Below are 16,895 nucleotides of genomic sequence, written 5' to 3' on the forward strand. Positions count from 1 at the left end.
AAATCATGCATATTAGTGATATAAATATTGCCAATATTTTGCCCTGATGCTGTTACTTGCTTTAATTTTTTAAAAGACTGATAGTGGATTTTCCATATATTTATTGATAATTAATTTATATGTTTCTTTCAGATGTCTTGTCCCCTTTGGATGGCCTTGACAGAACAGTCTTCACCTTTCTCTATCCTGATGCTCTCTTTCTTATTTGAGCTCTGTCTACACCAATATCTCTTGCACACACATATTCCTTTATTCATCTGGAGTTTTCACCTCACTGATGCATTATATAATTTTTGTCAGTGTGTTTTATCAGGCTCAGCAAAGAAGCTTGTTTCTCAAGACCTGGAAGTAACATTTAATAAAATTGAAATTATACATAATGATAGAATTTAAGCATGATGTCATTAATAGATAATTTTTTATATTCCTTTTCTTTTTGTCAGGAGTTATCAAAAGAAGAGCCAAGGAAGTCCGGGAATGTGGTCAGGACTTGGATAAGCACCTTAGTGTTGGCAGTGCTGAGGAGGATAAAACAGGCAGCAAAGGCAGTAATGAGAGTGGTAAAAGTGACAATGAAAGCAGTGTGAAGGTACATTCTCTGGCTGTAATGTTGCTGGTTGAATTTGTGGAGAGCCTTGAGAAAGCCATGTTTAATGCTAGTGATGGCTGTGCTGTGGCAGTCTCTCCTCCTAATAAGGTGAGTTTCACATTGTATGTGTGATTATATGGGAAAGGAACTTTGCCCTTACTGTCCCCCCTTATATATATACTGTAGTCTAACTTCCTCTTGAATTTATGAATACTTCTTGCTTTATTTATTTATTTTTTTATTTATTTATTTATTTTTTTTTATGCAAGAAAGGAAACTGGCGAAGGACAACAAAAGATAAAAAAAAAAAAGCCCACTTGAATGCATGTTCCCTCAAAGGTAAAAAAGAAATTAGCCAAATGTTTGGGACAAATGTCTTGAAACCTTCCTCTTAAAAGTCACCACATCCTTGTTTAGGCAGTTCCATGTATTAAGTACTCTTTGTAAAAAACTATTCTTTTTTATGTAATGTCTACAATTTTTTTTTTCCTGCTTCTTTCTGTGTCCTCTAGTGTCTCTTGTATCTCATGCCACAGTTTCGTTGCTGTAGCTTCTCCAGTCCATTAGTCTATATATTGCTATGATGTCTCCTTTCTCCCTCCTTCGCTCCAGAGTTGGAAGGTTGAGTTTTCTAGTCTCTTTTCATATATGCCTCATCAATTAAGGCTGGAATCATCTTTGTCGCTGCTCTTTGTATCCTTTCTAACTTCAAATTTTAGGCAAATTATCGTCACAGTTAGTTTCCTCTATTTCTTCATCCATGTATACAAATGCAATTCTTATATTCATTTGTAGATTCATTGTTTCCCAAACAATCTTATTTATTTTGTAGTCAACTGTAAATGAGTCTATTACCGTCATCCCAAGATCTTTTTTCTTTTATTCTTTTCCACTATAATAATTTCCCAACACATAATTACCAAATGGTCTTTTTAACTCTTTCCAAATTCCAATAAGCTACATTTCATTACATTAAAGTTAATATCCTATTCCTAGCTACATTTTTCAGTCTGGTTCAATTCTTGTAAAGCTTTCTGATCTTCCTTTGTTTGTATTCTTTTTGTTTGTAAAGGATTCTGATCTTCCTGTTTCTAATCTTTTTGTTTGTAAAGGATTTTGATCTTCCTGTTTCTATTCTTTTGTTTGTAAAGGATTCTGATCTTCCTCTGTTTCTAATTTTTTTGTTTGTAAAGGATTCTGATCTTCCTGTTTCTAATCTTTTTGTTTGTAAAGGATTCCAATCTTCCTGTTTCCAATATTTTTGTTTGTAATGGATTCTGATCTTCCTCTGTTTCTATTCTGTTTTAGCATCATCCACAAACAAGCTGATATAGCTGTTGATCCCTTCTGTCATATCATTAAAATACACTGTGAACATTACTGGAGCCAGTGCTGAACTGTGAGTCTTTATGTTCTGATCCCCATATATTAGTCTTTGGTGGAACATATGTAACTATGATTTTTCTTTTCTTCAAATCTTCTGTTCTGATTGTTACTCCCATTACTTCCACTTTCTCCTAACCATATTGCACATCCTCCACACATATATTATCACAAACCATTATTAGCACTCCTCCTCCCCCTTTATCCTTCCTGTCCCTCCTCCAGGTATTATATCCCTCCTCTTTAAAGTTGACATGGATCTCTGCTCTCAGTTTTGTTTCAACGATGCACATTACATCCGGCTTCTTCTCTTTCAAATAATCCCAAACTTCCAATATGCTTGATGACAACCCATCTATGTTAGTATAAGTCACTCTTAATTTACTGCCTCCTCTACAATCTCCTCTTTTTTCCATAGGTACCACTTCTTTAGTCTCATATCCAGAACCCTCCAGTAAAAATTCTTCTTCTCCATCTCTGTCCTCTTTTTGTTCTTTTCCTTAGCTTCACTTCTTAGCACTTTCTCCTTTTCCCTTTCCTCTAAGTTCATATCTCATTTTATCCTTATATCTTTGTGCTCAACATCATCGGCCAGCTTTCCTTTTCTTGCCATAATTTCCTCTACAGCCACTTGAGATCTCATTCTCACCTTCATTGGTCTCTTACACCCTTCACTGTACCTTCCCAGCCTAATCACTTCTTCCACCTCCTGGTCAAATTCTTGTGTGCTGTCTTGTACTCATTTGATAACAGTTTTGGCCATTTCCCTTTCTTCACGTTCTCTTGTGAATTTATTTGAATTTTTCTTTTCCCTCATCCTGTAAATCTCAAAGCTTTTTTTCTTTTCCACTGCATCTCACACCAAATCATCTTTCTCTTTAATAACTTTGATTGCAGCGACTTTCGTGTTCTCCTGAATTTGTTTCCTTACCATCTCTGGAAATTTGACTTTTTCCTCATCTTGTTCCTGTTTCCATTCATTTCTTAGTTCTTTCAATTTGTTATCACCTACTCCACTTTCTGCCCTGCCTGTAATCTCGTTCTGCACTTTAGCCTGCAAGTCTTTTTTTTTTTTTTTTTTTTTTTTTTTTTTTTTTTTTTTTTTTTTTTTTTTTTTTATATACCATGTCTTTTCACAGGAATTTATCTAAAGAGGATACTTTTTTACCTCCTATCTCAAAGCCCACCCGCTAGGAAACCATTGCCCCCAGTGAGAAAGCCCAACCTACACTTGGACCGTAGACAGGATTCGAACCCGTGCACTTGGAGACCCTCGGACCCCATAGCACGCATGGTTCCACTGTACCACGGGTTTAAAGAGCTTTCATGATTTTGGCATGTGGTTTTTAGAACGTCATTTTGCTTCCTTATTTCCTGAATCTCCTCTTTCAATTCCTGATTTATTGCACTAACCTTCTCACATTCAGCTACTCTCAATTTCAGGGCTGTGTTCTCCATTATTAGTCAGTCTTGTTTGTCCATGAGACTGGACATCACCTCCATCATATATCTTAATTCCCTTTCAACGTTGATTAGCCTTCTCATATTACATCATTCATCCCTGAAACCTGAGAAATCCTTGTCCATAGGATTTTTTGGTTTCAGGGATAAACAAGGTAATATGAGAAGGGTAATCAACATTGAAACCTTTGTGTGTGTGTGTGTGTGTGTTGTGTGTGTGTGTGTGTGTGTGTGTGTGTGTGTGTGTGTGTGTGTGTGTGTGTGTGTGTGTGTGTGTATTTACCTATTTGTGTATTACAGGGCCCGAGCTAAGCTCTCTGTGTCCTGTCTCCTTGTCCATTCCTGTCATATCTCTCTTTCATGTGATTGACACACACCGCGTCAATGACATCACTGCTCAGTTTATTCCACCTATCAATGCTGTCATTTAGACAGATGTCTTTTATTAGCTTTTTTCCATGTCCTCGGAGATGATTATGATTACTTGTGGTCACCTTTATCAACTCTCTGTCCAGTATGTCAATCTTGTTCACCAATTTATACATAGTTATCATGTCTCCTCTTGTTCTTCTCCCTTCTAATGTGGTCAGCCCCAGCTTCCTCAGTCTTTCCTCATAGTCTAACTCCCTGAGTCCTGGTACCATTCTTGTTGCCAGCCTCTGTACTTTTTCTACCTTCTTCACATTTTTCTTCATATGTGATGACCAGACACAAGCTGCATATTCTAACTGGTGTCCTATTAAGGTACATAATATCTTCTTCATCATTCCTTCATCTAGGTAGTGGAATGCAAGGCCAATATTTTGAAGCATGTTATATGTTTTCAAAAAAATCTTGTTAATGTGTTTCTCCGGTGACAAAGTGTTTTGCACGGTTACTCCTAAGTCTTTTTCCTCATTGGTCTCTTTAATTTTCTTATCACCCAGCCTGTAATCCCAGTTTGGTCTGTATCTACTTCTTCCCATTTTCATAACATGGGTCTTGTCTATATTAAATTCCATCTGCCACTCCTTACTCCACTCATATATTTTATCAAGATCTTCCTGTAACTTGTTACAATCTTCCACATTCTTTACTCTCCTCATAATTTTAGTATCGTCCTCAAACATGTTCATGTAACTGTCAATTCCTACTGGCATATCATTAACATAAATCAAAAACATGATGGGACCAAGCACTGACCCTTGTGGAACTCCACTGGTTACCTTCTTCCACTCGGACTTCCTTCCTCTCACCACTGTTCTCATTTCTCTTCCCATTAAGTAATTTTCCATCCATTTTGCTAGTTTATCATTTACTCCTCCAATCTTCTTTAGTTTCCACATCAGTCTATTGTGTGGTACTTTATCAAAGGCCTTTCTCAAGTCCAGGTAGATAGCATCCACCCATCCCTCTCTATGTTGTAGTATGTCAGTCACTCTTGAATAAAAACATAATAAATTGGATACGCACGATCTTCCTTTTCTGAAACCAAACTGTCTTTCACTCAGAATGTTTTCACTTTCTAGATACTCACTCCACTTAGCTTTAATTACTTCTTCACATACCTTGCACAATATACTAGTCAACGATACTGGTCTATAATTTAGCGGTTCCATTCTACTACCATTCTTATATATAGGCACAATGTCAGCTCTTTTCCACTCTTTCGGGACTAATCCTGTTCGTATGGAGGTTTCCACAATATCAAATACGGGGTTCAACAATTGATCCTTACATTCATTTAGCAACCTCCCAGATATGCCATCAGGCCCCATTGATTTATTAATATCCAGATTGCTTATAATTTTCCTTACATCTTCCTTAGTAACCATGATGTCCTGCATTTGCTTTATTTCCGTAGGCCTTCCTCCCATAAAATGCTCCTCCTTTGTAAACACTTTGCAAAAGTTGTCGTTCAAAATTTCAGCTATATCTCCAGCATCCTCATATACTTCTTCCCATTTTTACCTTTTCTATTGCCTCCCTTATATTTAGTTTTCCATTTATGAATTTGTAAAACATTTTGGGTCACTATCACAGTTTTCCACCACCCTCTGTTCATATTCCTTCTGTGCTGTTCTCCTTACTTCAACATATCTATTCCTTGCTGTTTTGTAAACTTCTCTTGATAATACATCACTGTTTTTCTTAAGTTTCTTCCATGCCTTTTCTTTGTTCTTTTTTGCTTCTTCACAATTTCTATTAAACCACTGTTTATTATTTAAAGTCCTCTTTCTGTAATATGGCACAAACTTTTTCACAGCAGAGTTATACAAATCCATAAATTTATCGTATTTCAATTGCATGTCCCTTTCCTGGTATACCACGGACCAGTCAATTTCATTAAAGAACTCCCTTATATGGTTATAATTTGCCCTAATATAATTTAATTTTTCCTCCCTGCGTTCCACAATCTTATTCGTGCTTAATTCCGTATCCAGCTCAAAGCTTAGGACATCGTGATCGCTTCTCCCCAAGGGACATTTATGTTCAATTTCCTGTGTGTGTGTGTGTGTGTGTGTGTGTGTGAGAGAGAGAGAGAGAATGAGAGAGAGAGAGAGAGAGAGAGAGAAACAGCTTGGATTCTAATGTGTTCCAAGGGAAAAAGATAATACACATCAGTGTCAAATGAGTGGATACTGAAAAATGTATGTAGTTATGTAATGTTGGTTTGTAGCTTAGTGTTTGTAAAACCCAAAAACCTGAAAGATGTGTAAAGAGTGTCAGCCATGTTACTAAACAACCTTCTCATTTATCTATTTATTTATTTATTCTTTTTTTTTTTTTTTTTTTTTTTTCCAGTCTGAATCTCTCTGCCCTCTGGAAAAAAAAAAAGGAGTTTTAATGCTGACATTGACAAGGCCCACTTTTTTGGAAGTTTTAGTCTTAATATTCACAACAGATTGACTTCTTTCCTTGCAGAGTGTGAGAGTCTTTTTCCGAACCAATCGCCAAACTTGCACAGAGTGGCTGAGTCGCATACGTGCTGCTGTCATAATAGTCGCTCTTAATTGTGGACGTCCTGAAGTGGCTGTGAGACATTCCTATAAACTCCTTCAGGAACTTAAAGATAACAACAACACACAGGTAAGAACAACAAGTATTTTGTGTAGATGTATATGAATTATCCAAAAGATATGTATGAAAATTTCCTACAAAGTATAAATTTATAAGTTTATTTATGTACAAAAATATGTAAATGAAGGATTTTTGTTGGAGTGAAATATCTTTAAGTTTTTATATGTATAGCAGATTCTTTTGCAAATTTCTTGCATTATATCTCAGTAGTATGTAATGTCCATATAAACTAGCAATTTGTGCATTGTTTTTTTATTTTGATAGGGGAGTGATTTTGAGCGAGCTGTTTGCTACTGTGCCCGAGCCTTGGTGGCAGAGGGGAGTGACGAGGGTGTGACCGGCCTCTACTACTGGTGCAGAGATCATGTTGGGCGACGCTTTGGATGGCTCAAGCCAGTCATCTATAGTGCTGGCCATAAGTAAGTCTCTCTCTGTCTCTGTCTCTCTCTCTGTCTCTGTCTCTCTCTGTCTCTGTCTCTCTCTGTCTCTGTCTTTCTCTGTCTCTGTCTTTCTCTGTCTCTGTCTTTCTCTGTCTCTGTCTCTCTCTGTCTCTCTCTCTCTGTCTCTGTCTCTCTCTCTTTCTCTGTCTCTCTCTCTCTCTCTCTCTCTGTCTCTCTCTCTCTCTCTCTCTCTCTCTCTGTTCTCTCTCTCTCTGTTTCTCTCTCTCTCTGTTTCTCTCTCTCTCTCTCTCTCTCTCTCTCTCTCTCTCTCTCTCTCTCTCTCTCTCTCTCTCTCTCTCTCTCTCTCTCTCTCTCTCTCTCTCTCTCTCTCTCTCTCTCTCTCTCTCTCTCTCTCTCTCTCTCTCTCTCTCTCTCTCTCTCTCTCTCTCTCTCTCTCTCTCTCTCTCTCTCTCTCTCTCTCTCTCTCTCTCTCTCTCATTGTAATTGTGCTCAGGGAATTATTTTCTTAACAATAACAAACAAACTATTGAATTTAATCTGATTTATATAATGATGATTTCCAGGTATGAAAAAGCACTTAAAGGCTACATGCAGTTCATAGAAGGTAAAGATGAAATGGAAGATTCAGAGAAGGAGAAAAAACTTGATGTGGAATCTGAGTCTGCAAATGTTACTTCCGCCCAGACAGATACCAAGCAGTGGGATTCCATTATTCAGGAATTCATACATTCTCAGGTATATGAGTAGTATAATATGTGTATGATAGATGCACACATATACACCTTTGTTTTGTTTTGTCACTGCAATATTGTCCAACATCTTGACCCCAAATGATCTCCCACAGCTGCTTGACTTTCTTTTTATATTCTTAGTTGAGTTTAGTGATGCCTTTCCCTTATATAGCACATCACTAACTCAGTACTTCTTCATACTTGTTTGTGGATGATCTTTTAGGCTGAGAATTGTCATTATATAAGAATAAAAATGAAAGATACAAACATATTTTTTCTTGTTTCTTAGGTTCTTTGTTCCATTCAAACTAAACACTTTATATGCATGAAAGGGACTGTCATTTAGTCATCAATGTTAACTGTTTTTAAGTTATTGATTTTCATAACCTTTGATTTTATATGATAATGCTGTAAAGGTGAAATGAATGATTATTATTTCTATATAACTTTCACCATGGATTTTTCTTCTTTCCTATTAATCATATAGTTAGCAAAATATCAGAAACTTTAGAGCACAGTTGTAGTATGTATTTATATAAGTTTTGTAATATATTGTTGTTCTTTTGTATTATGTATATATCTGTAAAATGAAAGATATTCTGTATAGATTAATTAATATTATCTTTCTTTGATATAGGTTGCTGATTGCTATTCCAAGCTCAGTCAGTGGGCAGAACTACAGAAATGGATGCAGCACATACATAATCAGAAAGACACTGAAGGAACAGGAATACACTCTGGTCTCCTCAACAACTATAAAAATCTTACTCATGTTCATGCTTTAGCTCATTTTGATAATGGGGATCTTGCTGGAGTTACCACAAGCTTAAGTCATTCAGTGGATTTAGTGGATTGGTCCAAGGGTCATAACTGGATCTTGTGGAAAAGATTTCAAGACATGAATGTAGTCTTACTTCATTCTTTGACATCAGTAGTATGTCAACAGCCATTCCCATCAAGGGATTTATTGATAAAGACTGTAGGGGATTGTCAGGGGGAAGTTGAGTGGTTACTACAGTTGTCTACTTTATCTTCCCATTCAGGGATGCACCTCCACCTTCTCTTATTTCATCAAGTCCTTCAAGAGTTGCAAAGTGTACTGAATGAAACCAAATGTGGAGTTGGGCGTCTGCATGAAGGATGGGAGCACACAAATATATTAAGTCTTCCTGCAGATCTTATTCCTCATGTTTCACGGTGGGCTAAGCTCATTGCAAGAATGAACATCAACATCACACCAACTTCAATTATAAAGTTAGATCTTTTAGCAGCTAAACAGGCTCGTAAGCAAGAGAATCTAGAATTAGCAGAGAGAACTATTAAACTCTTACTGGGGAATGTTAGTTCTAGTTTGTCTGAGGCAGTATTTGAAATGACACCAGGTTCTGAATATAATACATTGCAGGCAAAACTTCACAGAGAAGCAGCAAAAATCTTAGCTTGCAAAGGACTAATTGTTCAAGGATGTGAAGTGCTCTCAGGAGCTGTGAAAGGCTTGAATCCTAGTCTGGCAACCCTAGCAGCCACAGACCTTACTCTCCTCAACTTACCTCCTAATGAAACTGGTCACCTCTGTGCTCGTTCTATCATTACCACATACAAATGGTGGTCTCAGGATGAACGAAGGCAACTCATGATAACTAATGATTCAGCCACCATTCCCCCATGGATGGAGAAACTCCTCACTGTTTATGAATCAATGAAGACATATGCACCAGAAGAGCTGCAATCTTTAGCTGAAGTTAGTCACCCTATGCTGCCAACTTTAGAAAACAAAATGGGTAACATTCTTACTCTAGCTGCTACTCAGTGTCCTACATTACCAAAAGTTTGGTTCCACATTGCTTCCTGGTGTTTCCGATGGGGGAGAAGAATCCTGGAAGACACTGACAACAGTGATAGTCAGATTTCAGAAGCTGATAAAAAACGAGTGAAAGAAATACTTTCTGCTGGATTTGGAGAAGAAGCAGCAGATATTCAGCTCAAAGTTGAAGAAATGTGTACCTTGCTTATAAATTGGAAACCAGGACAAAGTACAGATGAGGAAGATGAGCTCCTCAAGCTAGAGGAGGTGCAGGGTACATATCAAGTTGGAGTTCACATAATTTCTCTTCTGCAATCTTGGGGCTTACCCAATAATATGATAACAATTGTTAGTTCACAGCTGGGTGAAGTTCATCAGGCCATACAGGAAAGGCATTATAGTATTCTGATTGCAGCTGCTAGGGCATACTTCAGGTTTTTAAAGATAAGTCATGGGACTTCCGTCAGTCAGATGGATCAGTGCACCATTGCTACTCTGCGTCTGCTGCGTCTAATGGTAAAGCACGCCTCTGAACTTCGAGATGTCCTTGAGAAAGGCCTTTCAGAAACACCTACTCAACCATGGAAAACCATAATTCCACAGTTGTTTGCACGCTTGAATCATCCTGAATCTTATGTACGAGGCAGCATATCAGAGTTGTTATGTCGTCTTGCAGCAGATTTTCCACATCTTATTGTGTTTCCATCTGTTGTTGGATCTGCAGGAGGGAATGTTGCAGGAAACCAAGCATCACTAACAGACATGTTGGCTAAATATCTTCACAAGGGACAGCAAAGGAGAAAAATGAAGCAGACACTTGGAGATGAAGAGGAAGAAGATGAGGAAGAAGAGGAAGATGAGGAGTATGATCAAGTAGAAGAGGAGGAGGAGGAGGAGGAAGATGAATTAATTTCAGAATTAACAGAAGAGCAGGAAAGAAAAAGTTTAATGCGGGATTGTTTTTCTGCTTTAGTTGACACACTGACTAAACAGATTGGATCAAGTATTAGTGAGGTACAGATGCTTGTTCATGAGTTGAGACGTATCACAGTTCTGTGGGATGAACTCTGGTTGGGAACCTTGTCCCAGCATCATACAGATATGTCTAGGAAATGTCATCAGTTAACAGCTGAAATTGCTCGCCTTAATAATAATTCATCACTATCACAGCCAGAAAAACTTCAGCTCATCAAAAAGAAATATGACATCATTTTTAAACCTTTGTTGTTTGTATTAGATCAGCTGGCTGACATAACTTCAGCTCCACCAGAGACTCCTCATGAGTGTCATTTCCATGATACTTATGGGTCTTTAATCTCTACTGCTCTGAGTAATTTAAGGGAACCAGAGAGCTATTTTGATCCTCAGTCGGCACTGTCAGGGTTGCGACAGTTACACCAAATGTTACAGCAGAGAGCTCATCGTAGAACTGCAGCCTCACTCAAGATGGTAGATGTGTCGCCTAAATTGGCCAATCTCAGCAATACATTGATTGCTATGCCAGGTGTTGCATCTGCATCTCAACAAGTTGTAACATTGGCTTCAGTTGATGGTCATATTTCTATTCTACCCACTAAAACTAAACCCAAGAAGCTTAGTTTTCAAGGAACTGATGGCAAGAAATACACTTACCTTTTTAAGGGACTTGAAGATTTACATTTAGATGAAAGGATCATGCAGTTCTTGGAGATAGTAAATACAATGCTTGCAAAAAATCAGAGAGGCAAGAATTGTGTATATCGTGCCCGCTCTTACTCTGTGGTACCTCTTGGACCTCGATCTGGCCTCATTCAGTGGGTTGGGAGTGCTACTCCTTTGTTTGGTCTTTATAAGAGGTGGCAGCAGCGAGAAGCACATGCTGTGTTACTGAAAACACATTCATCAACAGTATCAATACACCCTCAAGTTCCTCCTCAGGTGCCTCGTCCCTCAGAGCTCTACTATGGCAAACTTACTCCAAGGTTAAGAGAAGCTGGTGTAAGCCTAGATAATCGTAAGGAGTGGCCATTAGGCATCATGAGAGATGTGTTGAAAGACCTCATTAGAGAAACTCCATCAAATCTGCTATCTAGAGAATTATGGATGTGTAGTGTCAGTGCTGGAAACTGGTGGAGTATGACACAAAGCTATGCCATATCAACTGCTGTCATGTCTATGATTGGCTATATCATTGGTCTTGGAGATAGACATTTAGATAATGTTTTAGTCAATCTGACATCAGGAGAAGTTGTTCATATAGATTACAATGTATGCTTTGAGAAGGGCAAGAATCTTAGAGTCCCAGAAAAAGTTCCCTACAGAATGACTCAGAATATTGAAGCTGCATTGGGAGTTACAGGAACTGAGGGTATCTTCAGAAGTGCCTGTGAACAGGTATTGCGAACAATGCGCAGAGGGAGGGAAACGCTCTTAACCCTTCTAGAAGCCTTCATATATGATCCCTTGGTGGACTGGACTCCAGACAGTGAGTCAGGTTATGCTGGTGCAGTATATGGTGGAGATCAGGCACTTGTTTCAGGAGCACGACAAAGTCGACAGCAACTTGAGCGAGGTCTTACTCTGAGCATGTTTGCTGTCAGAATGGCAGAAATGAAAGCTGACTGGTTGGCAAACAAAATGGAGGTACTGGATGCTATTCCAGAGGTAGAATTGCGCCTCAAAGAGTGGCTTAAGTCTCATGAGGCACTTGCTGGAGCAGAGACAAATTTACAGGATGGGCATCATTTGATGGCTCTTCTCAAAGAAGCTGAAGCAAACCCTCAGCATGTTCTGTATGGTCTTCGTTCACGCTACGAAGAATTTTCCAGAGTTAAGAAATCTCTCGGTCATGCAAAAGATTTGGCTAATGCTCGTCTTGCAGAAATAAAACAGTGGCACAACCTTTATTTGACGGCTGCTCGTGTCTTTGAGAGTGGACAGGCAAGAGAGTGGCGTGCCAAGGTCAACTCCATAAGTGCCTTGCAGACCAGTGTTGCACCTGTCATTGAATTCTTGTCTAAAGCTGGTCAAAGTCAACTAGCAACTCAGTGTGAACATACTGAAGTTGAATTAGGAAGAGTAATTACCCAAGTACAAGGTGTCTTGAGCAACAGCTTGGACCTTTTGATCAAATATGAAAGTGTATGGGTGAACTATCCAGCTGATCATCTCACAACACATAGAATTTCACAGCAATTAGTGTGGCTGAAGTCCCTTCTCCAGGATTTCTCCTTGAATAATGTTCAAATGCTGATTACTAAGAGTCACACTGAAGTACCAGATACTGCAGCAGTGAGCCATGTGTGCAATGTTGATATGGAGCTTCACAACAAGGCTCTACAGATTAGCTCCCAGAGCCAGAAAGTTTATGAAAGAATGAGAGGTGAGGGTTTAAATGATAGAGTAGTTGTGGTGAATGCTGTCCAAGAAACATCACATGCTATATCATCCCTCATAACTGACCATGGAATATCAGGAGTGGCAGCCATGACATGTGCTCTTCTTAATTCCCTCACACAACTTACTAGTGCTAGATTACGAGCAGACAAAACAGCTGCAGGCACTGGAGAAGGCTTAGTAGATTTGACTGTAGGAGGCCTATGGTGGTTAAGGGAAAGTATGGTAACTCTTGGTGGAATGGTGGAATTAGTGACCCTCCTGACCACCCATTCACCACCAACATATCCACAAGAGACACCTGTAATACAAGCAATATCTGCCCTTCATGATGTATTTGCTTCTCTTCATGAGCTTGTATTAAACACCAGTGGAATTATCATTGTAGAAGGTGTTAGGCTCTTTTGGAGGGGAGAACCCTCTGTGGTTAGTCTTGCCACAGAACTGCAAGCTGTAGTAACTAATGCTCCCACTCCACTTAGTGCTCTATGTCAGCAACTCACCACACATCTCCGCCTCATGATACTCATGATGCCTCCTCGCCATGAGAATGCTCTTCAAGAGGCAACAATGCTTCACCAACAATTAATTGAAGTAATTGAAAGAATCACTGCCCGTGAAAATAATAGTGCTTCCTCCAGTGGTGATATGAACCAGGGTCAGATGCTGCTGATGGGTTTTCACTTATTGTTTGAGAGTGTGGAGACTCAGTTAGATCAGCTTATGGATGCCATAAGCCATGCTCCACTACCTCAACCTTGGCCCAGGGTAGATACTGCCAGAGAAGCTGCTGAAATAATGGCTCCTCTGCAGGATCCAGCACTGCGTCAGGTGCTGCGAAGCCTCCTCCGTGTGAAGAAGGTTCAAACTATAGTTGACTTTTTCACTACAGCATACCAGTCTTCTCCCTCATTTAAAAAGACTGAGTCAACTAGCAACAGAACAAGGGGTAATCAGTTTGATGAGGAACGACTTCAGAAAATTGTTCGCCGTTATGCAAGTGACTGTGTTTCTCTTCTGCTCCTTGGTCTTCCTTCTCATCTTGCCACACATCTCCTTCTCCTTCATTGTCAGAAACTTGGTATTAATGTAACAGGTTACATAGAAGCAAGAGATGTTGGCACAGAAGGTCGAGTGAGTCTGGAAGGAGTAGTACAGGAAGCATTAGAATGTTGCATGACTCGTCATGCATTAGACCCAGCGCTTCCTACTTCAGCTGCATCAACCTTGACACATCATTTAAATGCAGTACGAAAGAAACTCCTCCTTCGCCACTGGGAAGGGGAAGCAGAAGGCCTGAGAACAACACATCAAAGAGTGACAGATCAGCACCTTGCTCACCAGTGGTGGTATGAAGACATACTGAAGCAGCGTGTTGTGGCTCCTCCTGTTCAGCCAACAAGAGGCTCTATACTGGGTGATTTAAGAAGTAATGTCAGCAAGCTTTTAGCACTCCATCAAAATGTAGCAGAGCTGAGGGAAAAGTACACAAACTTTACTGGAAATGTTGAACAGCGTTTGAAGTGGGCAGCAGGCTCCAACCCATCAATAGCTACAGCACTTGAGGAATTCAGTAATGGTGTAGAAGTTGCCCTGAATGGAGTTGTTGAATTGTTACAAAAAAGTGAGGAAGTTGCATCTCTTTGCAATGCTGTGTTACATTATGAGGCTCTTCGTACTCATACAGTTGATGCTATTTCTTGGGATACCAGTTTTACCTCAGTACTCAACAGTTGCCAAGAGAGCTGCATGTTGTTGGAACGGTATCACTCCAGTATCAGTTCCCAAGAAGAAACATTAGTCTCCCTGTGCCCCTTACCTGCTGATGTCAACAGTAAGTGGATTCAGCTTGCCTCATCTGCTGTTTCTGATCATATAGAACTTTTAACCAAGGTTGTTGGTGATCATAGTACAGAACTGAGAAAGTCTGTTGACCGTGTCCGATCATCTGTTGTAGGATTACGTATTCATCTCACTACACATCATAAATTCATGTCAGATATCAGAGCTCTTCTGAAGAGTATGGCAAAGTTTGAAGTAGAGGGTGGATTAGTTGGAATTGAGGATTACCTTTCTTTGTATCGTACATACTCTGAGACAATATCAGGACTCATTAGGCAGATGCTTCATGATCCACTGACAGCTGAGAAAGTAGCAGCATATCTAGAAAAACTGAGGGAGGTTACTTCTCAGACAGAAACCATATATGACTTGTTAGTAGAATTTGGCACTCAGTGTGTTGTTGAGGAGACTCATGAAGAAGGTGAAGGTCAAAAAGAGGGAAGTGGGGAGCCCCGAAGACCACCACTGCTGCGCCAGTCAAGTGTTATAATGTCTCCAGCTAGAACTTCAACCCCAGATGCCAAGACCAAGGTCAAGAGACACCCCTTAACAGGAAAAGTGGTTCAGGAACACAATGCCTATGCCTTAAATGTCTGGCGCCGTGTCAAGGTTAAGCTGGAGGGGCGAGATTTTGATCCAGCAAGAAGGGCCACAGTTCAAGAACAGGTGAGGATTGTTACCTTTAGGAACACAAATGACATCAGGGAACCATTTTATCTGCAGATGGTTGACAGTGATGTTTGAAGATGTTTGTTTTAAGTTTATTTTTTGTTCTATTTATTTTTTCTCCATCACAGTTAATTGTTTAGGATGAAACCTGGCAAACTTTTATGCCAAAAGCAAGTTATCTTATGTGTGTAGTTGATTTTATCTTTGGATGATGTAAGAACATACAAATACAGCCCTTCCCCTTTCTAAATCCACTTCTGGAAATGGTTTGATGTACCTTAAAGTTCAGTACAGAAGTTGTAAAATTAATAATGGATATTTTTATATTTGTAGTTTCAGGAAGTGGTGTGAATGAGTGAATTATTTAGTTATGTGCCTTGTGTGTATGATGTTATTTTATTTTTGTGTCTGTGTTTAATGCAGTGTTGATTATTTTTCAGGTTGACTACACAATTAAAGAAGCTACAAATTTAGAAAATTTGGCCACACTGTATGAGGGCTGGACTCCTTGGGTCTAGTCTGGAGGCTGTGATACATAGAGAGACCAAGTTCTGCACAACTGTGTGACATTTCAGTTTTCTTCATTGATACTTTCATATTTTTTTCATATTTAAAATCTTATAATGTGCACCATTGCTTAATATTACCAATAACAATAAAGTGTAATGTTGAAAAAGATGTGTGATACAATTCATTAAGCCAAGTTTACCAGAACATAACCTGTGCATGAGAAAAGCTCAGGAGCAAATTATTATATTGTACAAAGGGGTGGCAGTATATAATTTTTAAATATACTGTGTCTTTATATTGTTTTTGCTGTTTTTAACATTCATTAGTAATTTGTGATTTTCATAGTTCCCTAGCAGCTTTCACTCCTTTTGTGATGGGGAAGAACACATGACAAAGGTTAACAACATGTATAATTAACTAGATAGATATGCATGTAGATAAAGAGATGAATTCATAATATGAAATGATTTTATTTCATTTTTTTTATTTGTTAAAAAAAAAATTTAGTTCATGGATAATTGACTACTGCTTAGTAATACATATACACATTTAAAAGTTGTAGGTTGTTCAGACTGCTGTAAATTGTTGTACTATTTATTGTGATATACTTTGTAAACTACTTTATTATAATTGTGACTATAGCAGTGAATATTTCATACCAGCAGAATTACCCATCATTGTTTGAATCAGTGAAGATCCCTATTACCAAATTTCATCATAATCAGCTTTTTTTTTTTTTTTTTTTTTTTTTTCAGCAGACACCATCAGACAGACACTGTGTTTGGGATTTCACTTCAAGATGACAGTGAATGTCAGTTTCTCTTTACTGTAAAAGTTCAAGCTAAGAATGAGTGCTTGGCACCCACATCCTGGCACTATCATCAAGAATTGGGTTATGGTAACAGTTTAGATTGGAAGTCTATGTCACTTCCTGTATCAAGGGAGGGATTCCCTTACCAAATTTCATTACAATCAGTTCAATGGTTTCCTTGAAAAGTAGACAAACACAGACAGACAGTGTGTTTTATTATACATAGGATAATTGCAAAGATTTCTGTTTGTCTTTATGT

The 16,895-nt window shown here is 38.7% G+C and overlaps 1 protein-coding gene across 1 annotated transcript in view; it reads left to right on the forward strand.

Moving 5' to 3' along the window:
* Window positions 1–16,497, forward strand: part of LOC123504310 (serine/threonine-protein kinase SMG1-like) — a 71,561-nt gene extending 55,064 nt beyond the window's left edge. Inside the window, exons 19-24 of the mRNA XM_045254728.1 lie at window positions 444–697; window positions 6,338–6,502; window positions 6,758–6,912; window positions 7,458–7,629; window positions 8,263–15,312; window positions 15,756–16,497. Of these exons, the coding sequence (XP_045110663.1) occupies window positions 444–697; window positions 6,338–6,502; window positions 6,758–6,912; window positions 7,458–7,629; window positions 8,263–15,312; window positions 15,756–15,833 (7,874 nt within the window). The 3' untranslated portion in view covers window positions 15,834–16,497. The remainder of the gene's footprint in view (window positions 1–443; window positions 698–6,337; window positions 6,503–6,757; window positions 6,913–7,457; window positions 7,630–8,262; window positions 15,313–15,755) is intronic.
* Window positions 16,498–16,895: the final 398 nt, after the last annotated feature.

Source organism: Portunus trituberculatus, chromosome 15 (genome assembly GCF_017591435.1).
Source record: "Portunus trituberculatus isolate SZX2019 chromosome 15, ASM1759143v1, whole genome shotgun sequence".
NCBI lineage: Eukaryota > Metazoa > Arthropoda > Malacostraca > Decapoda > Portunidae > Portunus > Portunus trituberculatus.